Source organism: Magallana gigas, chromosome 2, assembly GCF_963853765.1.
Source record: "Magallana gigas chromosome 2, xbMagGiga1.1, whole genome shotgun sequence".
In the NCBI taxonomy this organism is placed as follows: domain Eukaryota; kingdom Metazoa; phylum Mollusca; class Bivalvia; order Ostreida; family Ostreidae; genus Magallana; species Magallana gigas.
Window position 1 is genome coordinate 11,605,172 of NC_088854.1, and position 25,199 is coordinate 11,630,370.

Here is a 25,199-nt window from a genome sequence, read left to right on the forward strand (position 1 = left end):
ACAATTAATGAAATCCTGATACACTTAGTTTAAAAAACAGAAAATTCATAAAATTTCTTAGCTATTGTGGTCATGTAAAGTTTGTGAAGAATTTGAATACACTGATTAAATGTGGAGGACATTGGAATCAATATTGCATTTATTTACCATCCTCTGGGTCTGTAATGAAGAAGTTGGAAATTTGTGGGTACTCTAGAATACCCAAAACAGGGTCACTTAGTCTCAGCTGAAAATCTTCTGTCCCCTCATATCGATTGTCATTCACTATGTGGAGAGTCCATGTTTTTAATGTTTGGCCTAAAATGATATTGTTAAATGCATGACTTGAATGGATAAATTCACCACTTTCTGATGAATGGATAAAAATACAAATTGTTAATGGATGCATGGCGCCTTTCAGCTTCTAACTTGTATGAAATTGCATGGATTACTCATGCATTACTTCAAGATTAATAATAGAAGAACAGATTTTTCTCAGTTTATCTGAAGTATAAATTGACACCTACTTTCTGCTATTTAAAAAAAATATTCTTAATGAAGAAGTCTAAAAGATAAACTTTATTTCATAGAAAGGAAACTGAAACTTCAGCCCAAGGCTAAAGTATCATGAATGATCAGTCTGGTGGTAATGTTTCTCTGTGGCTTTGCATAAACCAAAGCTCATGTTTTCCTTACCTACTGCTAAATATTTACAATAAAATTGGATACAAGGCAATCAAATGTTTCATTGCATTCCCTGAATGAAGCAGCTGTTTTCACAGACCAGAATGACACAACTGGTCTCATTGGCATGCATAATTAGTCGACTGAATCATCTCACCCATTTACCCCTTTCCTTATTGATTCATTCACTCACTTTTTCCACTGCGGGCAACATAACACACCTTTGTGTATGTGTGCCCAGGCAATCACATCATGTCAACCCCTGCCAGAATAAGCAGCTGCTTATTTCTGATAATTCAGCAATTGGCAGTTGGCAACTGATCTTAATGTAATGCATAGTCCCTGCTCTTGATGATTTAATTTGATAACTGTCCAGACAATAGAGATTGCAGGTTCCTATTTGTTTCTGGGTTCTTGAGATCAAAGGAGCAGTAATTACTGGCACTAAATCTATGACCCTGTGATCAATGTCAGTCATCAGCTTTGTCTGCAAGTAGCTGCCATCCAGGATGAATGCAGTGAGCAGAAAATAAGGATGAATTAATTTTTGATGAAGCATACCTGGGTTAAATTGAATTTGAGGATTAAACCATTTATGCGTATCAACTCCGACTTTGGCGCTTCCATTAACTGCAATTATTGCTGAAAATAAAAAATCAATAAATACAATCACAAGCATTCAAAATTACCCATTTGATTTTTTCAAGATGACACATTAAGGGTGAAATACAGCACTTTTTGTGCAATGAAACTGAAAATTTCTTTTGTTGGCTTGCAAAAAAATTCAAAGACAGGAAATTATGTTTGTGACGGGCTTCTGCTTAATCAACTTCTCAAGGAATAAGAGAAAGGTTTCCAATTAATAAAACAGTGATGTGTTTGTATATTGTGACGTACTGACGAAGACTGTCTCCTGAAGATACCCCCTCCTTTGTAATTCTATTACTAAGGTGTCTGTTTCATTTACTTCCTGTCTGTCCGCAGTAAATGATATGAAGCACCAAGTAAGATGGAAAGGCTGGTTTGGTAAAACATTTCCTCCTGAAACAACAGAATTAAAACACATTGATTTATCATTTGTTTGCCAACAAACCTATATAAAAAAAAAAGAATTTCAATTCAGAAATGTTTTCGCACCTACAGCAAACTCTTGTTCCCATTTTGGGGATCAATTAAAGGTTCTTGGTTTGAAAAAATCTATTTTTTTTAGTAAAACTATAATTATAAAAATACTTCTTTTTACCCAGAATTAACTCATCTGTTCTGACCCAATTATAAAGAAAGCAAATAATAAAATGATTGGACACACAGCTACTTAAGTTGTGCTGTAGCTACTTTATGCATCTTTCTATATATATGTCAGATATGGATGGTTCAAATACATGATGTCTGTTTTTGTGATAGAAAGCTGCCATAAAAACCAGGTTCTGTGTGACTGCATATCAGATACAAATTATTGTAGCCAGATTCTACATACACCACATTTTACTGTGATGTATTGTTCGATATTGCTGATACCCTGGACATTTATTTTGTATTTCTTGCCGATTGTTCATCTGTTCTTGATGTTGGCTGCAGTCCATTTGTCTGGAGATACCTAACCCACATGTTTTCTATTTTCACATGTCGCCAAATATCTGCAGGTGCATCTCAATGTGTATTGACATAAAAATGTCTCATAATTAAAATACATGTTGTGCATCTCAATGCGAAATAACATAAAAATGTCTCGCAACTGCAATACACGTGCATTTCAATGCAAAAAAACATAAAAATCTGTCATGATTGAAACGAGTTTCAAACAGAATTCCAAAGAACAAGCATTACACAGCATAAATTCTTGACTCTGCTAATGTCAACCCAAAATTCTTCACATTGAATTACCTATTTTTTCATTGATGCTTGATTTTTAATAATGAGACGCTCATTCAAATATATGCTTTCCAGACAGACCAATAGTCAACAAAATCAAAACCTGACTAAAAGCATTTATCCATCGGAAAGTATGCATGAACATTACAAGAAAAAAGAATTCACAAAAACTCGTCTAAATACAGGGTGTTGCATGAACACAACGGTAATTAAGCTCAGCATAGACAAATTTCCTACTATCAAGGGTGATAGTTATGTAACCGAGAGGAAAATTAATTCCTAAGATTATTTATGATTAGATGACTATTTTGCAAAATAAATTGAAAGCAGGAAAATTAATTCACTACCTACAAACTTTGGGAATTAAGTATGATAAGAAAATGCAGTGAAATTTCTCTGATGAATAGTAGCATGCTTTTTATTTTTCTGTAGTGTGTTCAAATGGAAAATTACTCTCTTTTATCTTCACAACATTTCTAGATTTGACAGTATATATATGATTATTATTTCTTCCACCACATCAAATAAACACTCTCAACCTGCATTTATTCAGATAAAGAAACATCATGAACCATTTCCATTCCTACAAATGAACACTTCAAAGCACTACATAAATCTTCCAAATTTTCATTAATGCATTCCATAGTCCAATAAACCCCTTTCTTGTCCTTGATCATCAAAACCTTGTATAATTTCATATTTCATTTCTAATTCATATCCACTCCCATCCTAAATGATCATAAAGATGTTTTCAAACAGCCATTGAAATTACAGGAAGATTCTCCCCCAAAATCCAAACGAATAATAATATTCAACAACACCCTGGTCACTGACATTCACCTAACGTGTAAGCAATTACCTCCCCTTGTCGTAGTTAATTACTTTGTGGCAGTGACACACTTTTTTTATCTAAGTAACTGTCATTTTAGATTAACTGAGGTAGACTTCTTTCCCCCTGTATCTCTTAGTCACTTCAAAGCTACATAAATATTTACTTGCTCACCCCTTGGCATAGAGTACAATTTCAGTCAGAATTCATTTCATAACGTTCCCTAGTGTTGAGGGGTTATGATTGAGTTGCAATTTCCAGTATATACAAAATAACCACAGGATGAGGATCCATTAAAATGTTATTAACTTGTATACATTGTACAGTCACTCTAAGAAGTATTTTTTATTCCCTTTTGACAGTTGATAAAAACTTTAGAGTTTGTTTTCGCATTTCCCTCCACCTTATGATTATAATCTCACAAATGATATAAAGTCACTGACTAAAGACGCAATGCTCTTATTTTATCAAATCTTTTTAATATATGCTGAGGAAAGATAAAAATAAACAATATTTTGAATTAAAAAAAAAACGAGAAGATGAAATGTAATTCTGAAATTTCAATGAAGATTACACCTTGGGGATGTTGACAGACATTTGCGATGGTTGATAAAAAGAACTCAAATATTGACGACAGGTAGGTAGAAAGATAGATCTGTAACTTCAAACAGCCCCTGTAATCCATTGACAGACAAACCCGATAAAATTATCTCCAGCGGTCCTATCTTTGTAATCCGCTTTTTTATCTGTTACAAAAAAGCTTGTAACTGGTATAGATACATGTATAAATTATTGATTGAAAATATTCTCCAAGAATGTTCCCCCGAAATGAGTCAGCGTTAACAACTCATGGAATTGTCTGATCTATCGCACTGATTTTCTTCTTTTAAAACATTTTAACTACTACATGTCACTTAAGTGTAATAAAAAAGTGCTGGCACCCTGCAGTTGCCAAAAGACCCCCAAAGAACATTAAACAAAATTCAAAAAGTGCATTAGAAGTTTGGATGCACTCCATGTATTTATTGCAACAAAACTGAATGGAAAAAAAATACCCACTGAAGAAGAAAAAATATCAGCAATGAACACCAACATAAAGATACACATCTCCTAATTGAAATTCAATGACCAAAAAGTTTTGGTTCTGATAAAATCTCAAAACAAGCCACTAATAGCACAATCAATGTAGATCTTGAATGTTTTGTGTAATGTCAGACCAAGGGAATCATGTGCAATGGAGAAGACCTCTGAGGAACAATACTATAAACTAGGGCATCAGCTAAACCTCAATCACTACTATACACCTTTTTGTAAAATTTTAAACAACAGTGTGATACAACAGATTTAAAGTCTAAGTAAGATATGCGCACATACATTTTTTCTTACATGTATACAAGCTTAGGTATGGAATATATTTTGGCCCTAGCTTGCATAAATGAAATATATTTTCTAGCATAAAAAATGAAAGCGCATATATATACACGTATCTGTACATAAATTTCAGTGTAACATCCTCTGATTTGACTCTCATTTCCCTAATTCCAGTGGGATTAAGTGGGATTATTTGCAGGGAATATCATAGGATCTCAATGGATTTCAACTTTCTGTTCACTTTTGATATCTATGGAGAGAATCATTACCCTCCATAAATCTCTATCTTTTATGAGTTTTACACTGAGTGAAGGATAAACATTAGTAACTTCATTACCTGCTCTTGCAAAACCTTAAAATATTGCATCACTTGTGTCGACACACACGAGTATGCAAGAACTTTTAATCATTTAACATTTGTACTGATATAAGCTAACGGAATTATTCGGTACTTCCAACACATCATACTAAGTTGCTACATACAATATAAATAATTGTGTATCAATTATCAATGGCCTGTCAAACTATTTAAACTAAATTTTTAGTATGATATCTGGATAAATTGACATCTCTTCCTCTCTTAAAAGGTGTGTGTGGTTCTGTGATTTCTTTAGATTATTGTATGAGTAGACTATACCTTTATCTCGGAGCTTGAAAAAGAATGTATCATCAGTAGCATTGGAGGCTGCGTTCAGCAGGTAGTAGATTCGGCCCTCGTTTATGTCTTCTGCAAGAACAAATCAATATTACAATATTACATGTGCATTCTTTTTCAGCAACTTCAATTTAAAATCTGCAATTTTGTCTTTATTTCTATCAATTATTTTCACTCAGTATTACAACAATCTATGCTCTGCCCATTGCACAATCTGTTTTATTATTTGATATTCAAAACTAAATTTTAGAGATCAAGCAAAATCTAATAACTAGAATTTAAAAAATTCCAAGATTTCTATCTTGAAATTCCCTCTCTCTTGTCAAAATAAAACTATAGATGCATCTAAAATTAAAAGTCTACAAATGAGGAATTGAGAGTAAGGTGTTAGAGAACTTCAGAAAGGACTAAGGATGTAAATTTTTTTTCATTATCAATTCTTGTAGTCTTGTCAATTTTTTTCAGGAAAAATGGGGGGGGGGGGGGGGGGGCAAAATATAAATGAAAAATATCTTGTCAATTGTTGTTAATTGGTAGGCATTTGTATTTTTCATGAAAATCCACAAAAAGTGAAGGAAATAAAAACCAATGACAGGTATAGATAGACTATAACATTTTTCAACCCCCAAACTTTGTAAAACATAAAATGGCTTATCTTAATTCTTTTAACATTGATACCATTAGTTACAATCTGTATGTCAATTTAAAACTTACAACATTTCATGGTCATGTCATTACCAATTCGAATTACGTAATCAAAGGTCATAAGATTATCATGTTTTAAACCATACAATTACATCTACCCAGGAGATTTGAAGAATTGCAACATAATCATGTATGGGGACAAGTCAACCAGGTACAGAAATGTGAAAAGTGGCACGTAAAAAAGGGCAGATACAACACCAATCTCCTCTCAGAATTCAATAAATTTTAGTAAGATATGATACTGATTTTGAACTTTCTCAACTCCACTGCCCATTAAATCATAAATGCGTAACCACCCTTACTGAAAGAATCTTGTCATATTTCAAACTGATAATTACTGCTCTTTTCCCTACATCTACAATCAGTCATATGGGTACAAGAAATAAAGCTCCAATGATTAGAAATAGAAAAATTCATATAACAGCACTACAGTACACTTATGGTTTATGCAGAGAAGAAAAACACATTTCAAATACGTATCCGAAATGCACCGAAATCTACAAAGTTTTAAAGTGATTGTGACAAAGGTACGCATGGATTCGCCACGGATTAGATATCTTTCACAGTTTTTATCATCATGTTTTGTCACAATCTTGAATTCATCAGCTGTAACAGCAAGGAAAAAATAGATTTGGTAATGCATTGAAAGTTGGCGCGATACAATACCTCTTTATTGCCATATCACGTAACTCGGATACAGTTTGTCATATTTCAAATTATCTGACAGCAAATATTTTTTCTTGACTCTTTTTTAGCTTATTAAAAGGTTACAATCAACCTTCTGTTATACCCAGAGAAAAGAATGCAAAAAAAAATTCCAAGTTATTAAGAAATTCCGAAACAGAGGGAAAGTTTTTTTTAATAATTTATTCTAACAAGTAAGTTACGGACAAAAACTTGTCTAACAATCAGAGATATTCCTGTAAAAATTTGCAGAAACAGATGACATTGAGGTCACTGGGGACTGAACCAAGCATCTGTAATCTACATACATTGTAGAAACAGCAAGAGACAAATACAAGAAGTACATTAACCCGATATTCAGTCAGTGTGTATTTATTCAGGGACATCCACACAAAACACAGAAAAGACTGACGATAGAAGAGAAGAGCACCGCAGTGCATTAACCATATATATTATTTACAATACTATTTACAATAACATTTATGTAATCACATAATGTATTGCAAATTGGCAGAAGAAATGACTGCATCTGAGTATTCCTGGAGGGATCAAAGCATCCCTTTCTAAACATAACTCTCCCATCTAGAGGAAAAACACAAGTGATACATGGTCTACCATCTGCTCTTAGCCCTGTGAAAAGTGTTAAAATTAAACCACAAAACACTTCTTTATGTATTTTAAAGAGTTTTGTAACACTTTAAATGTTAAAATTCTATGTCTTTTAACACTTTAGATGTTCATATTTTCAAGATTTTTTCTCTTCAGTAAATGTATTCACTTTTAAAAATTGGATTTTATCGACTAGCAGTTTATACCAGGCATTTTCAACAAGAAATGTATCGGAGATAACATAATCCCTGTAGATATTTTTAGATTAATCTGGCAGCTTTACCATCTATTTCACTAACACAGTACATAGATGCAATATTTTAGTTCATGGAAAATGAAATCAAATTCCATGCAGACAGAAAACTTTGGTAGAGATTTTCAAGTTAAAATTTATTTGAAAAATTTGTTACTTGTTGAGGCACATGAAATAGTTGGGATGCAACATTTGACTTTATTATTTCTGAGTACATCTACATTAGACATCAATTTTTGCATATAATGCAGTATTAAGAATATATAAATACTCTAGTAAAATAAAAATAATTAACTTTAATATTTTTTTGCAAATAATTTACTTTTATGCATTTGTTCAGTTTGGATATAACCAAAAAAGATGTTTCAAAAATTCCATAAAAAGGAAAAAATAATTTAAAAATAAAGTGTCGATGGAAAAAATCCTCTCAATTTCTTGATAATACATGTATATAAGTATTTAACAAAGTTGTAATTCTGATGTAAATTCACACCAATTTAACTGACGCCAGTAGGACTTCTTATGGGGGGCTGATTTAGTGCACTGTACAACATTATCACTCACTATTACACTTTGCTGCAAGTCGTTATAGTGCAAGAATATGGGTGTTCTAATAAATAAAAAAATAAGGGGAATAGTTACATGTGTAGCTATTAAACTGCAGTGGCCCAATAATCTTCATAATTATCCAGGACACGCAGTGCTCTACAGTAAGAAAACCTCCCACTTATCAACACCGTACTGAATGATTTCTTTGCAAAGTATTTAAAAGGTTTTGATAAACGGCAGGTTCCCCCTTTAAGTGAAAGATTGCAAATTCTAGTAGTCTTGGAGAGAAATGGAAGGTCATGAATCAATTGTAGAAACAGTCGAAAAAAAAATTCTTTTTTTTTTTGCCTTCACTGTGGGAAAGCTGATTCAAAACCCTTCCTTAAATAATCAAGCACTTCACAATGAATATACTGTTGGTAAACCACTAGACATCGTAAAAACAATGGCCAAACTCAAAGGAGCTTGTAAAAAGATCTATGGATACTCTTTACTCTAATCTGATTGTTACATAATGTAGCCAAAAAGTTTCTTTATTAATGACAGCCCTGTCTAAAACTGTTGTAATCTTATTTATTTTTCTCAAACTTATATAACAAAGTCAAGTAATTCAAGTCCTGGGTTATTTCATCAATGCAAGGCAAAACTTTCAATTTAAGGAATATATCAAGAAAAATAAAATACTTTGAGGTACTTGAACAGTATTGATGGGTAACTAAGTAACACTAAGTTTACAATAACAATAACGAAAACTCTGTAATTACAAATAGAGAAAATGGATGAACAATGTGCATTTCAAGAGTGTCTAGATAAGAAATATTTTGCAAAACACACATTCAGACAGAATACGTTTTTCAAGTAAATGGATAAATGTTACATTGCAGTCTGCTTTAAATGAACTTTATCATTGTTTGTTCACATAGATAACACTCTCTCCACAAACAATTTGTGATGAAGATAAGCATAATTAATTGTCATGATACTGAAACTACTGCTCTTGATTTATCTCCATCCCTCATTTTTGTTTTTCCCCTCTAGATTTCAAAAATAGGAGATTGATTCAGTATTTGACACACTTAAAATTCACACAACATAGATTGATGCTGGATTGAGCTTATGTACCCAAATGACACCAATGTAAATGTAAATTGGCGACAGATTATGGAATTTAGGCAAATTACTGGCCAATCTCAATGGACTGACCTTTGGGCATCGAAAATTGCTTAGGTCATCATCCATTATACTTATCATGTCCATGATTAAGTTTTGATGGTCTACCTGATGTTCATGTAGAGTCTGTGTTATACAGTTAAACCATACAACTTACAAGGACTATGAAAAAACTTTGCACTATCCAAGGATGGAGAAATTGAGTTTAAAACTAAACATAGAAATTGCATGCAATCACATTATTGAGAAACTTAACTCTTTTTTTGTTGTTTTGGAGTGTAATAAATTAGAACAACATAATAGTAGATATAAGAATTGTAAGAGACAAGATCTAGTGACTAAATTTATATCCTAACTACCATCTGCAAAACAAAATGTTGTGAATGCTGATTAAATTCAGTTTATAATTAAGTTTCTTCTCCACCATTCTCAATTATTTTCTATTGTTTATTCATAAAAAGAAAAATTTCAATTGCAAATGATACAAAGTACCATGTAGAATATGCAATTTTTATTTAACTATGGATGTTGAGTGATATAGACCATAATAGCTAGCCAAGGGTTTACGATCCCTTCCTTCTCTCTATGGGATGAGGAGCAGACCATAAACCCTTATGTCACAAAGATGAATATAAACTTGTCAGGACTTTGATGGGGGGGGGGGGGGGGGGGAGGGGGGGATGAAATCCTATTGCAAGATCTTAAAAATAAGCTGCTTTTGAAAAATCTGCTACTTCTTTGAAAAAAATGAACTTAAAGATAAGCTTTTTTTGAAAATTAAGACAAATCAGTTTTTAAACAAATAATTCTTGCAATTTCTGTTAATTTGTAAGAATCTTCTTTTTTAATATAAACTAAGTACATGTACATGTAGTTATAAAATAAATGCAAAATATATCTTTAAATTCTATTTTGTTTTTGCTTAAATCATATCTAGATTATTTTACTGAATATCTACATTCACATAATATTATCCCTGAATAAAGACCTAGTCACACATTAACCAAAATCGATTCCACCACCAAAATTGGCCGAAAATTGGGTATGGCAAATCTTTACAGGTACGACTATTATTTTCAGAATAATTTCTAGTAGTATCATTTTGCTTCATGTCAATATCTGGGCTTATACAGTAACATAAGGTTCTATCAGGGATAAAGTATGATCACTGAACATTTGGAAAAGATTGGAAGAAGTTGCACTGGGGATTTTAAAAAATCATATTAAGCCCAATCACAACTTTGCTGAAATTGATTAAGATTTAATGACATCAAAGAAATTGATTATCCCTAGTCCAAGGTTGCAAAAATAAGAACACTGTTTTTACTCAGTGCTCCATCAAAATGGACCCGAAGGGCAAAATAAACTAAATTTTGTAAGCAAACTCTTGCTTTACATAACTTCATTAATTCTTTGGCAATTTAAATGATGAGACAATGAAATTGAATATGATGGTAAATTCATGTAATGGAAAATGGAGTTCAGAGAATAATGCAGGGATACAACCTTGTAACAATTATAGAATATATGAAGGGTACATATTATCATAACAGCAAGAAAACTTTACAGATTATGCAAGAGAGAGAGAGAGAGAGAGAGAGAGAGAGAGAGAGATCTTGTATACCAGTAGTTCTTTTTGGGTATGTTACAAAATTTACATAGATTTACCTTGAGTCCATGAGCTTATTGCTTCACTGCCCATATTCATGTTGATGAGATGCCCATGGTCAGGAAGAACAGTCAAAAGAAAGGTTAAACTGTCTGCTGAGCTGTCCCTGTCTTCTGCCTGTAGTACCTTGCTAGTAATTTTTGCCCCTATTCTTCCATCAGGCAGGTAACTCAGGAAGGTCATTCCTTTATTTATGGACACATTTGGAATTCCATTGTCCACAGGGACAACCTCAATGGTCAGAGTCTGAGGAAGTCTGGTAGGAATGGACATGTCCGACAGGATGTAGAAATCTACATTAGTGTTATCTGTGATGGTGAAAGAGAACTCATCTTTAGTCGTCTCAGTTCCGTCATGCTGATAAGTAATAAGGTTTCTCACAATGTCATCATAGGTAAAGGTATTCACAGTCTGGGAGAAGTTTTTCAAAATATTGCCATGTAAAGGAACCTGTGTGATGTAAAATGTAATTCTTTTGTTTGGTGTGTCCAAATCTTCAACCCGCAGCTCGAAAGGAGTAATGATTTTATATCCTCCTTCTTGAATTCTGAGATTATTGCAGAATAGCACTGGCTTCTTGTTGTCAACATCCGTGATTGCTATTCTAAAAGTTCGCATAACAGGGTTCCTCCCATCTGTCACTTCAAACTGGAAACCATCCATTTTGATTTCTGAATTTGAACTGTGAACATATCGGATCTTGCTACCAGCCAGGTCAAGTTGAGTAAATGTCAGTATGGGAATCCCTGGTCCGTCGGTAGATTCCAGAATACCGTGGACGGGAGCTTGGGTAACAGTAAACCTAAGGTCTTCATCAGGAGAGTTGATGTCAGTGCCACCTATCATGTCTGTGGTCAAGGTCACAAAACCCCCCTCTGGTAACTGCACCCCTCGGCTTATCACCTGGGGATAAATGGTGTCCAACTCTGCAATGGTCACATAAAAGTAACGGTCCACGATTGGGTTCAAGCCATCTGTTACGTCTAGCTTAATGATGTCTTGTCCACTTTTACTGCTAGTGTGGACATACCAGATTCTGTTGTTGTCTATGTCAAACTGGGTGAAGTTCATGTGCAGGGTTAAATTTCTCACAACCCCATCATGTCCTCTCTTCATAACATATCCATATCTAGGATAGCCTCTTATAATAAACGTGATTTTTGAATCCTCTGAATCAATGTCCTCTGCTCTCAAATGATTATTTGTGATCATTCTTTTCCCTCCTACTACCTCAATATCCAGTCCATTGTTTACAGATAATCTGGGTGTCTCATCATCTATGGGTAAAATCATTATAGGAATAGTACGGGTGATGTTAAACTTGCCATCAGTCAGGATAAATTCAAAGGAATCTCTAAGCGATTCAGAATCATCATGTTTATACATAATAGTGGAAGACTTTGCTATGTCAGTTTCACTAAAACTTGACACTGGAAAAATGCCTGCAATGGTCCTTTGTTGTATGATCTGACCATGATGTGGTGGCCTTGAAATGATATAAGTCAAGGACCCTTTGGGATCATCTTTGTCCACAGCTTTTAGAATAGGGGTATCAATTTTCAACTCCATGCCTTCCATGACAATGAACTCCCTAATATACACCTCAGGTTCTTCATCGTTTTCTGGATACACAACAATTGAAAAACGTTTAATGGGAGACTGGTTAATTCCATCGTTGCAATAAAATCGAAACTCATCCCTTCTGATTTCAACACCTTTATGAACACTTTGGACATAGTTTATGTTTCCTAGCCTCAGATCCTCAACATAAAAGGCAGATATTGGGATTCCTTGTTGCGATTTCTCCGATCCTGCAGCAGGCGACATATTTTCCAAATAACCATATGACGGTTGGTTTGTAATAATGCACTGTAGATAATTGTATGAAGTATCCTCATCCATTGCATCCAAATGGCGTGGTAATATTGGGGATTTCTCACCTTCATTGACACCATATTGGGCCCCTAAAACTATGCTTGGGGATTTATCATTGACTGGTAAAATTTGGATTTGAACTCGAACAGTCTTTACATTGTTATTTTGGACTTCCAATTCCTTAGAACTGTCAATCAAAGCAAGCTCAAAACTATCATTTGCAGACTCCATTCCTATTTCTCTACTTGTATGTCGATAGAAAACACTTTTGTCCACCAAGTTCTTTTGTGTAAAAGTAGCTATTGGTTGGTTGTTCAGCACAATTCTACCTAGTTTTGGTCGAGATTTGATGGTGAAAGTCAGATCCAGATCGTTTGTATCTGGATCTGTTGCTCTGATTTCTTTGTTCCATTCAGCACTGCTTCCATCTTCATTTATCTGAACAGTGACAAAAAGGACATCTGATTGGTTTCCTATGAAGATTGGGGGTTCATCATCCACAGGGTCAATTTTGATTGGAATCGCTACAGGTACATGATGAATACCATCTGTAACATACACATAAAAACTGTCTTCTGTGGCTTCACTCCCTGAATTTTTATAAATGATGTTTCCACTCATAATATCACTCAGTGTGAGATTGTCATTTTGAATTAAAGGTTGCTGGAATTTTTTTAGAATTCCGTGTTTTGGTAATCGGGTGATAATGACTTTCAGCAGAGAGTTATCGGTGTCTGGATCATTTATATTAAGTACATTTTGATTGATGGCAAATTCTTCATTTTCTAAAACTCTAAAACCTCTGCTTTTAACTCTTGGAGGCTTATTGTCCACAGGGTAGATTGTTATTACAAATCGTTCATTATTCAGAGTATTTTCATGCATATCTTCCACTGTGAAATAAAAGAATATAATTCTTTTCGAAATTCCTGACTCTATGATGGGAGGCATATAACAAATTTTCAAGTGGTTTATTTGGGATTGGGTAAAACTGTTGATTGCGGTTGAAGGAGTATCACACAGTACTATTTCTCCTGCTGGTATCTGGGCATTTTGATCCGTATCAAATGGCTGTCGAATTATCCGATATCTGAGATTCCGATCCTCGGTGCTCTCATCCGTGTACCTAAGATTCTTTTTCTTGATCACTGTCATTTGAAATTCGTTAACATCAAGCTGAAGTGTAGTTGCCTCTGCGAGTTGTGGAGGAGTATCATCAACAGGCAAAATTTTCACCACAAATGTGTACTCTTGAGACTGGTTTGGAGGGTCCATTCTATCAGACAATATCAATCTAATTTTGTCTACAATTGTCCTTGTCATTCCAGGCCCAAAATGTTCATAAAATATTTTGCCATCAACTATATCTTCTTGCGTAAATTCATCAACAATTTGCTGGTATACTCCATTGATGTATTGCCATTTTGACAGATCTGAAGGCGTTCCAAACTGCCTTTTAAGAAATCTGCCAACTTTGGAATATGGAGGTTGTAATAAATAAAGAATTTTAGCATCTTCACTGTCAATATCTGTCGCACCCAAAACAAATCTATTTACTTCAACAATATCTCCCTTTTTAATTTCAAGTCCAAGATTTCTATTTAAGATTGGGGGTTCATCATCAACTGGATATATTGTTACAGGAAATAAGAATTCTACATCATGTTTGCCATCAGTCATTCTGAAAATGATATTATCACTATAGGTATCAGTGCCATCATGTTTATAAAATACTGTCCCATCCTTGAGATCTCTGGGAGTAAAATACTCTCTGTTTCTAGGAATCTGCAGATGACCATGTCTTACTCCATCTACTACAAAAACTTTCACTTCACTCAAATTATTTTCATCAGAAATCTGCAGATTTTCTGAGTGAAGAAGCTGTCTAGACTGGCCTTCAAACATTTGTATCCCTTTGTTAAGAGTGACAATGGGCGACAGCGTATTCATTGGTTTTACAGCAATTAGGAGAGTAAAAGGCGCAGACTTCATCCCATCCCCATCAATTACTTGCAATTCAATTTGGAATGACCTTATATGGTCCGAGTCAGTTTTTGGTGGTTTGTAAGCAATTTTCAAATCAAAAACGTCTTTTTGGTAGAATGATCTCAGTGGTTGATTCCTATCATTTGTGCTGACTAATTCACCTTGATCAGGTCCTAAGGGCTTAGTAACATTGAAAATCAATTGATCAGCGGGCGTTTCCTGATCCTCAGCTGCTAAAATTTTAGAGGAAATTGATGTCATTATAAACTGATCAATAGTATTACCTTGACTTACGTCCATGACTAGAAGGGCATTAAAGCTTGGTCTGGGCCTTGTATTTTGAAGACCTGATTCAATAATTACTGGCTTTTGAAAATATTCCTCATGCATCACATCACCATCTGTGTCCATAATTTGTACCACTAACGGAATGAAATCTCTGTTTGGTGAACTAGCAAATGCAAAAATTTTGTACATTATGCTGAGTTGTAAAAATTTATCACAGTCCATCACAGTTAACTCTGAGGTGTCATTAGCAATGTATCCATTCCGAGGTAATCCAGTTTCGAGGGATACAAGCATCAGCTTGCAGTGTTGATTGTCTTTGTCGTAGGAAAAAACTGTATTGTTGTTGGATAAACCATCACTGTATTCTGACAAATTTCTCACATAAAGTGGAGTATTTTTGGTCAGTATTTTATATTGCACATTCTCAATTCGAACATTAAATACAAACGGAATGATAAGGGTTTGATTGGAAGATTCATAATGAATCATTAAATGAAGATAATCTTGTTGGGGTTCTTTGGCTCCGTAATGAATGTAGTAAACTGAATTTTCAGGAAAGGCACAAGGAAATTCTTTCGGCATTAAAATCCCTGGTCTCTGAGACAAAAGATCACTTTGCAAAACTGTCACCCGACATTTGTCAGAGTTACTCACATTTATTTTCAAGTCATTTTGAGGACCCACAAACAAACGGCGACCAAAAGGGACATTCACACCTGCGTTTTTCACTAATATGTCTTTTTCTGTTAATGTCCCTTGACAGTTTTGCACACTAATCAACAAAAGGATTGGGTAAAAAACCCAGAAGTGAAGTTTGGTCAGCGGCTCGCATTCTCTCTGTCCTCGTGTGACCGCTCGAACTACGGTTGACATCGCGTTCCGCACATCAATCCAAAATGCAATGTTTACATATCACGCGCCGCTAGTCGAATACGCGTGCACGGATGAGTATGTAAACAAATCGCCACATGCAGTCTCTTGACTCCTCCTCACAACTCAGCCCATCGCTCAATCTGATTTGTTGACATCTGCGCATGAATATCCGGCTAACACATTATTGAAATACATTAGCATTTAAATTATTAAAATATCTAAGGTTACTATATTTAATTCCAATACTTTCAATTTCCATATTTCTAGATTACAAAAGAATTTGAGACATACAATTTTTTCTAAATGAACAGAAATTGATTTTTATTCTATATCTTGCGTAATGTTTGTGAAAAGTCTTTTGAACTCGAACCCGATTTTCAATTTAAACCGCGGGAAAAGTAGACTATTGTTTGGAAATGGGACATGTCTGACAGAAACAAATTAAGACCTTCGTGAAAAGATGTAAAGGCGTAGATCTCTATCTTGTTTACTAGAAAGTAGGCCTTGATGTGCATATTTAAGGGGAAGCGAGAAAATCACCTGATACCAATGGATAATCTGTGTATGATGAAGAAAATAATTTGAGATGTCTGATACATTAATTATGTCATTTCAATCAGTGTTAATATATAAACTTGTTTATAAAAAAGGGTATACAGACGGAATCTTTATATTAGAATATGAATGCAATGACAAGTAATTGAAGTAGTTGATCTATATTTCTAGAAAAATAAATGGTATACTAAAATTCACCATTTTCTCAAGACACAATCCAGAGACTGCATCAGAAAGAGGATTGATCATTGTGGGCATGACTATGAGCAGGGATAATTGAACAGTGCCATGAGAAGAGTAAGAACGGTACGGTAAAACATAGCATTTTTTTAAGAGAATTAACAGATAAATGGAGGGCTTTGATTAAGAATTGCATTTTTTTTTTCAATTATTTTGCTCAAACTGCTGATTGTCCTGTAAATGTTTGTTTATATCATTGTACATTGTGTGACATAATAAATTAACTCAAATGTTTATTTCTTAGAACACATTAGATATTTTCAGCATTGGCATCACAGCAAGAAATATAACTCTTAAAGTGACTTGTATGTATTTTAGTTGAACAAAAGTTATCCCCCATTTGTAGATTGTTATGCTGATTGACAACCTATTTATCCCATATTTTCACAAAATTATTCAGGTGACCCATTTTATTTCATTTACATACTGGTATCTATCATTTTTGAAATTGAATTTCATTAAGACTGTGTTTTAGAAGGGGATGGCACCTTTTTAGGTAAAATTATGCAAGAATCATTTTAATTACGGTGAATGATACTCACAGGTCATTCAAATAGTCAATCTATATTTTCTAGAAAAAATAAAATGAACAAAAATCTACCATCTTCTCGAGCAACAATCCAAAAATTAAGCTAGACAACACAGCTGAAGAACCATGTATGATAAAAATCAATGTTTCTGTAGGAAATGTTTTTTCAACCATTTTTCACTTTTATTTGGATTCAATGGCAGAAAACTTTTCTTTTATTCTCTCCCTTATCTGACAAAAAAAATATTGCAATTTTTTCATGAGTTTTCCATTTTATTGGATTTGAATTGAATATAAATGGCAATCATTTTGATGATGTGAAATGAGATCCTCAACTGCAGACTTCTTCTTTTGTTACTGTTAGTACAAAGAGCGGACAGCAATAATTTTATGTGTATACAGGGAATATGTAATGAAAAAGGACTATGTGAGATAAAGTGTTTAATGCCCCAAAATTCAGAGTTATGAATAGAGCTTTAGAAATTTGATGAAAGATAGATGAAAAGATTTCTAATTAAAGTTTATAAAGATAAATCATCTCATCGATGTTATTTAAACAATAAAATGTTTTCTTTGGTGATTCATTGGATATGAAGGTATAGCGACATTGCAGGAAAAATACATAACCCGCGTTAGCGGGTTATGTTAATTTTTCCTGCAATGCTCGCTACCTTCATAACCCGCATGAATCATCAAAGAAAGCATTTAATTGTTTGTATTAACATCTTTCTTTCACTAATTAGTAAACTGATTATGAAAAGTTAGTAAAATTCACTAAATTACTGTTAATGCACAAAAGAACGTTAGCTAAAAGAAACAGCCAAATCGTCTCCTGTGAGACTTTGAGTGGCATCATCATGATTATTTCGCGCAGTCCGGGATTTTACTAAGGTCGCTGTAGGTTCAGACCAATCGATAAACAGAGCGTGTCAATTTCAGTCCTGTCACTTTCAGCCGCTGTAGATTTTGACCAATCGATAAATAGGGCGTGCAGATTTCAGTCTGGCTGTTTCTATAGAGCTATGAATAAACTATAAGTTTCTGTAAGAAATAGAGGAAATTATGCTTGGTAAATGTAAATATATAAATATGTAATACAGTGTATATTAATGTGAGCTAATTTCACAATAGGACATATTTTAGCCATTAATTATTGGGATATTTCCTGGGAGTTTTTGGAAAAGGAAATGTCAAGTGCATGCTTGCTCCAACACCATTATACCATATGCAAAGTACTATGAACATAATAAAATTTATTATTATTAAATGTGAAAATTGTTTGGAGCAACAATGCGCTCTATACTTTCTTCTGTTGAATATGAAGAAAAACTGATGAATTTTTCATGCTTTTAAAGAAGTTGGGGGAAATGGCCCATTTTCATGACGTCATAGAAGCATGATGAAAGATCGATGTTGTAAAACTTCTAGATTTCTGTAACTTACACAGTTTTATGTTTTGTTAAAATATCTATATGACCATTAAAATTAAGGAAGATTTCATAACTACAGTATGTTTCCCAGTTCTGCATCCAGGCTAGTTTCTGAGGAGAAAAAAAATGACATTTGAATTTTACATATACATGTATTCTATTAATTATTGTATCATGTATGTGGAAGTAATTTTTGAGAGTAAACATTTGATGTCATAAATTGAGTAACATTCTTGCTAAAGCTTAATTCCATTGGCATTGAGGAAAGACTTAATTTGTATTCATCTTTTTATTTCATCTTCTAAAACTCAACAACCTGGATGAGAGAGAAAAAAGGTCAAAACAAGCATTAGGTTGTGTCTATACTACACACACGTAATTCATATGCTGTATTTTTGACTAAATTATCATAACTTTAATACTGTAGTAATGATAATTCTGATTTTAATATCTTTTGTTCAAGAAAAATAATTACAAGTTCAAAATGACTGTTGGATGATGAATGACTTGAAATAAATTTATGAAATAAAAATGACAATTTTACTGGTAATGTTTTAAAGATTGTCTTTGAAGCAAGATTTTATCTGTTATTCAGTAGAACTAATTTTAAAGTAATTTAAAAGCCATGAGAGAAATTAACATGATAAACTTAGTCTGTATAAATAGTTAAAAGTAATCTTTTTCATAGGCTACTGTTAAAATCAGGCAGTTCAAATTCGTGTGTGAGAAATCAAGTTGATAAAGTGCTAATCATGGATTAATGTATTTCTAATGGTCAACTGGTGACTGGAAGGCTTTTGTTTACTGCAGTGTGTAGGCACCTCTCCCACTCCATATGGTATCTTCCCTAAAAGACCTGGAGGATACCTTTCTGAGATCTTCTGATAAAAGGGACTGAGAGTTTGTTTATTCTAAAGGTAGCCATGGCTTGTTATATTTTAGTGACTCATGTTAGCTGGCATGCTGTGAAATAAGAAAAATTGGTTCTCTCTCTCTCTCTCTCTCTCTCTCTCTCTCTCTCTCTCTCTGTAGATTTACATAGAAAAAAGTTATCTCCCTTTTTTAACCAATTTAACTCTGGAAAGTAAGTTCTGAGGTCTGACAGTATTAAGTCTGAAAATAGATCCTTCTAGGGAAACATTTAATTCTTATTTTTATTTGATTCCCTGAGACTGACTTTTATGACTTGCATTTGGTTTTTAACAGTTCTGTGAAGTCTGAACACCAACAATGTTTAATTGTAGGGAAATAACTATAAGTAAAGTTCTCTTTGAGTCTTAAATTTGAAATTAATATTGTTTGTGATAGTCATTTATTATGGGTGAACTACAGTTATTTTTCTCACGTATTATTCTCGCTGAACTTGTAATTCTTGTTTTCTTTTAGGCAGAATCGTGTGTAGGGTTTGGTTTCAAATTAATACGTAAAACAGTAATCTTTCAAACTTAAGTTTGCAGTATTATCATGGCCATAATGAAAGTTAACTTTTTGGAAAAAAAGAAAAATATAACAAGAAAATCCAGTTTTATAAGGGACTAGCTTTGTTATATAATGAATCTATGAAAGTAATGTGCAAAAGATTTTTACATGTAACAGTATTGAGTCACTTTAATGCCTTGCCCAGCTATTATTTATGAATAGATATTGAATAACAAAGTTGTGAACATTTTTGTTTTTCTGTTGTTTGAAGTAAATGTAGTCAATTAAATACAAAATTAAACTTATGATTTAGTTAAAAATGTACAAATGCTAATTAAAAAGAAAACCTGAGTTTTCTAATCTAACAAATTAGCATGTGTGTTATATTTGTGAATGAAGCAACAATGTATGAATGAGATTTAACTGTAAAGAAAAGGAGACATCAAATAATTATGTAAATTAATGATAATTCATTATAATACTGCTGTGATGTTAAAAAAATTTCCCAAATTAATACACAATAATTTTATTTTAGATATATGTGTAAGAAGGATTTTGATTCTGTGAACAAGAAGTGCAATAAAAGGTAACAATTAATGCATGAGATTTTCCTGGTTTAATTAGAGAGTGTAATATATATTAAAAGTCAGATGATATTCTTCTCTTACTGGCAGGATCTAGAGAAATCAGTCATGCATAGCTGTTGAAGATTTACTGGCCATTGGCCTACATTATGGTCACAGGTAAACGAATCAACCATTTAACCAGTAGCATCAAAGTCCTGTCCATGTTTACTTCAGCTTTGTTTATGTGTTTACTGCAGGCACTGTGATTTTTATTTTCTACAGGAGAGATTCTCATTTGTGTTGTTTCCTAATTAATTGACAGGTAAGATACTTGAATTTTGTGCACTTTAATCTTTTTGTTGCTGTTGTAGATATTTACTATAGAGTAGCTTGAAGATGTCAGTTGCAGAGTTGATAGTAGACTATGTAGGGTATTGAAAGAAGTTATTAAGTTGGGGATTAGTCATCTAGGGTTTATTAGTAATGGGTAGATGTCTTTTAAGACCAGCTAGGGTATAAACAAGAGTATCCATATATGTGAGTCATAGAGATGTATTTAAATTAGTACATTTCTAAGATGATTACTAGATAAACAATTCAATTTATTCTCTAAAACCATTTACATTCAATGGTACATGAGGTACATAAACATATTTGTGTTAAATATATTGTCAATGGTATGAATTGAGTAATAGACCTGATTAGATAATTATAAAAACAAACCAAACAAACATATAAATTGATAGTTATATGCATCATACCAAACTCTGAAGTTTGAATTTATTTTCTTTCAGAGGCAAGTTTTTTTTTTTAGATTATGAGGAATGATTGCATTGAGAATACTGTAGAGGCATCAGTTATCACACGAAGCTGCATTGCGAATCTGAAACTTTAAGTGCCTTTGCTATAAATATCAATAGTCAACCATTTAGAATAGTATGTCTTTGAAAAGATTGAATTCTGGCAACGATATGCATTTAATGAGATATTTTTATTTTTAAAAATGAAAATGTTTCCTGCAAAAGTGTGAAATAAAGATATTTGATATGAAATTTTGTACATGAGAATTGAATTAAATAAAGGTAAACTGTCAGAATACAGTACAATGTTTAAGGAACACTGACAGGTGTAACAGTAAGTATATTTTACTTAAGTGTGGCCTTGTTAGGATCAAAATTTAATATCTTTACACTCCACCTACCCTTTGTTTCTATCATCAGACATGATGATGTATCTGAAGGATCCAATCAATTTGAAAATAATTTACGTGTAAAACATTGATTATTATTCACTTTGTAGTGCATGTTAATTTGCTTAATATGAAGAAGCACTTCTGTTATCAGGTGAAAATTATCTGGTATTGTTCTACATTTGATTAAAATATCCTATTACGGAAAACTGTGATTATACGTTTTAAGAGAAATTATACTAAACTGAAGACAAAGTCAGTATACACAACAGATAAAATGGCTTTTTTTTTTAAATGATTCATTACGCAGGCAGTGGCAATTTATCAATTTGATGTCATCATTTGATAAGCTTGGGACACTTGTTCAGAGGTAGATCACAAATTGTGTTACACAACACATTCAGAAGGAGGCCTGTATGATTTTATTCTCTGATTTTGATCATTGTTTGATTGCCCAGGGCTGTATAATGGATAGTGTTAATTTTTATCCTGGACAAGATCTCTCATATAGAAATTCCTGGGTGCTATAGGCGAGATATGTCAGGAGCCAGTTGTGCTTGTTTATGAGGGATTTTTTATTTTATTTGTTTGAAATTTCTTCCAGATTTTGTATGTAAGTATTTATTTTATATTCCAAATCTGATATCTTTTTAAAAAATTACTTTTTTACCCCCCCCCCCTAAATTATTATCTTAAAATTAAAAAGAGTGTAGGAAGACCTTTCATTCCTCATCCTAAATTTTCTCCTTTTGGAAGCATTATTTAGGATTGTGACTATGAATATGAAATAACTGATGAAAGTAATATAAAAATGGTTTGTCAATTAATTGTTATCCTTTATAATCAATTATTTAATGCAATATTTATTAAACACGTAAAAATCTCTACAATATTTTGTAAATATGTATAAAAATTTTTTTTAGCTTTGTTATATCTTTATTTACTGGATGAGGGGGGGGGGGGGGGGGGTGTGTGTGTGTGACAAATTACCATGTCAGACTTAATCCAAAGCATGTAACAATTTTGTGAATCGCCTAAGCTCATAACAGTGTATGTGTACCGGTATGTCTTTACATTCTAACTTGCAGACAGACAAGGACAGGTCAGGTACAGCAAAACTATTATGTCTGACACCTGTCTCCTGTACCTGAATTCACCTGACAACATGCTGTCTTCTTCAAATTATATGTTTCTCCTTTTCATAAATTCAGTTTGTTTTGATTATCTGTAAATCGTTTTCATGATGAGTAATTATCACAAGTATAAGAAACTTATGAAATAAGGAATATATATACATTCCTATACTCTTCTGTTTTAGAAATGAAAAACATATCAGAAAGTGAAAAATGAAATAAATTTACCTGAGAGTGGTATAATTAAGGTGTCTGAATACTCCTCACAAATTGTTTTCAAACTGGGGAAGGAATCCTGTTATAATACCATTATATTGGTGGTACATCTGCACTAACAGGGACCATGCAGTGCTACTGGTAATAGAGTTTGTCATCTATAGGAGTCCATTTAAAATATTGCTTACCATTTGTCCATGGCTGTGTTAGGGTTAATGTTTTGCCAACATTGTGTCTTTTTATTTTAGATGTGATGCATGGTTTTGGGGTTTGTTTTTATTATTGAAATATGTTAGTTTATAAAAAATATTTTTGTTTCCTTTCAGTTTTTTAGATCTAAGAGATTTCCAAACTCCACAGAAAACCATGTGGAGAAAAGTAGTTTGGTGGAGTTTTCTTCTTGGGTCATTCTCAACTGTGCAAGGTAAGTGCATAATTTACTTTGTTGATCATCTCAGCTGCCTCTGATTCCTTTAGATTATAACTGTGTAGGAAAGCCTGGTCATTTAAAGAGTTCATTGTATATTGAAATATATTTGTATATATGAAAGTAAAATGCTGTGAATGTTGTAGCTTAGTGACTTAATCTCAGTGATGCTGTGTTCTGGATGTGTAATTTCAGTCACTAAAGATCATTATTGTACAATTTAGGGGTCCAGTTTTGTCTTGTTTTCAAACCCACTGCACAAAAACAAAATTTCCAGCCTTTGCATAAAATTACACATTCATAAAGGAGAATGTGGTATGATTGATCATGCATTTTCATTGAAATCCCACTTTTAAAGAATATTTTCTCGGAATTATAAGTTGATCAGAGGGAGGAGGAAGTCAAATATATAGTGTGCATCCAATTAGCTTATTTTGTGTTGTGGAGACAGTCTTAAAAATTATATTGCATAAATCTGAGTATTTTGATTTAAGTACCATATTTGGTTTACTCTCTGACTCCGAGCAACCACTGTAAGGGTGTTGAAGGTTAAAAGTTGGAAAAACAACCTGTGATAATTAATTACCAATTGTTCTTAGTTTTATTTTATCCTATTCATCTATACCCCACTCTGCAAAGGGGGGATACTAGGACCTTGAATCAGTCATATATAAAGTCAAGGTAGAAAAAAAATGTTTTTTTTAAACAGAATTAACTCAAGGTTTATTTTAGTCAATGTTCTGAAGCCGTAAGGAAGTATATTTTTGGTGTAGATTTTATGTTTGTAATATTGTAAGAAACATATGCTGTTAGATTACAAATTATTTATTAAGATCATTTTGTTGCCTCAAAGACAATACCACTTGTATTTTTTCTTGGGTCCAATTGCATGTTCACAGTTTTCATTAACTGATGTTAAAAAATTTTTGCCTTAAGAACGCTGATAAATTCCAGTTTATATGCACAATATATGTACTTTAAATTCAAGGTGTTGTTTTAACAATTAGCAGCAGAACTGCACAATTTTTAATTCACATATTCTACTTTGAATTGATAATAAGAAGAATTACCTTTTAACTTAAAATGCAAATTAATGAATTGTTTACAGGCATTTGTGCTCTCATAAAAAATCATCGTTTTTGTCTTTTTTTTATTTTAGATTATGTTCCCTCATGCATCATAAATAATGCATTCACAATGACAAATGAAGTAATTTTTCCTCATTTAAACAGGGTGCTCCTTTTAGTGACAGGCTATCCTCCATCTTCATCAATCATAATGGCCTGAAAGTGTTGAACTTGATAAACAAGCTACTCATGATATGATCTCAAAGGTCATAATTAACACCTCACAAATTATTAGATAAATGTATTAGCATTTTCAAAAGCCATAGTTTAGGTTTGCTTATACCTTATACCTCTATTAAAGCATGTCCACTCTGTCT

General features: G+C 33.0%; 2 protein-coding genes across 13 annotated transcripts in view; one reads left to right on the forward strand and one right to left on the reverse strand.

The window, feature by feature from the left end:
• The window catches only part of LOC105325224 (extracellular matrix protein 3), a 29,892-nt gene extending 13,660 nt beyond the window's left edge, over positions 1–16,232 (reverse strand). The window contains exons 1-5 of the mRNA XM_011424683.4: positions 11,029–16,232; positions 5,373–5,462; positions 1,561–1,704; positions 1,225–1,305; positions 148–297 (exon numbers count right to left, since the gene is read on the reverse strand). Coding sequence (XP_011422985.3) covers positions 148–297; positions 1,225–1,305; positions 1,561–1,704; positions 5,373–5,462; positions 11,029–16,051 — 5,488 coding nt within the window. The 5' untranslated portion in view covers positions 16,052–16,232. The remainder of the gene's footprint in view (positions 1–147; positions 298–1,224; positions 1,306–1,560; positions 1,705–5,372; positions 5,463–11,028) is intronic.
• A 212-nt stretch (positions 16,233–16,444) lies between these two features.
• The window catches only part of LOC105325226 (uncharacterized), a 33,997-nt gene continuing 25,242 nt past the window's right edge, over positions 16,445–25,199 (forward strand). For 3 of the 12 annotated variants that reach the window (XM_020065935.3, XM_066075040.1, XM_066075039.1), the window contains exons 1-2: positions 22,353–22,592; positions 23,655–23,752. In XM_020065935.3, the coding sequence (XP_019921494.3) occupies positions 22,543–22,592; positions 23,655–23,752 (148 nt within the window). In that variant the 5' untranslated portion in view covers positions 22,353–22,542. Of the gene's footprint in view, positions 16,614–16,777; positions 16,913–19,615; positions 19,723–20,759; positions 20,811–20,898; positions 20,968–21,072; positions 21,113–22,352; positions 22,593–23,440; positions 23,470–23,654; positions 23,753–25,199 lie in introns of those variants that run through there. The other 9 variants (XM_034444893.2, XM_034444895.2, XM_066075041.1 and 6 more) reach the window with 6 other exon arrangements.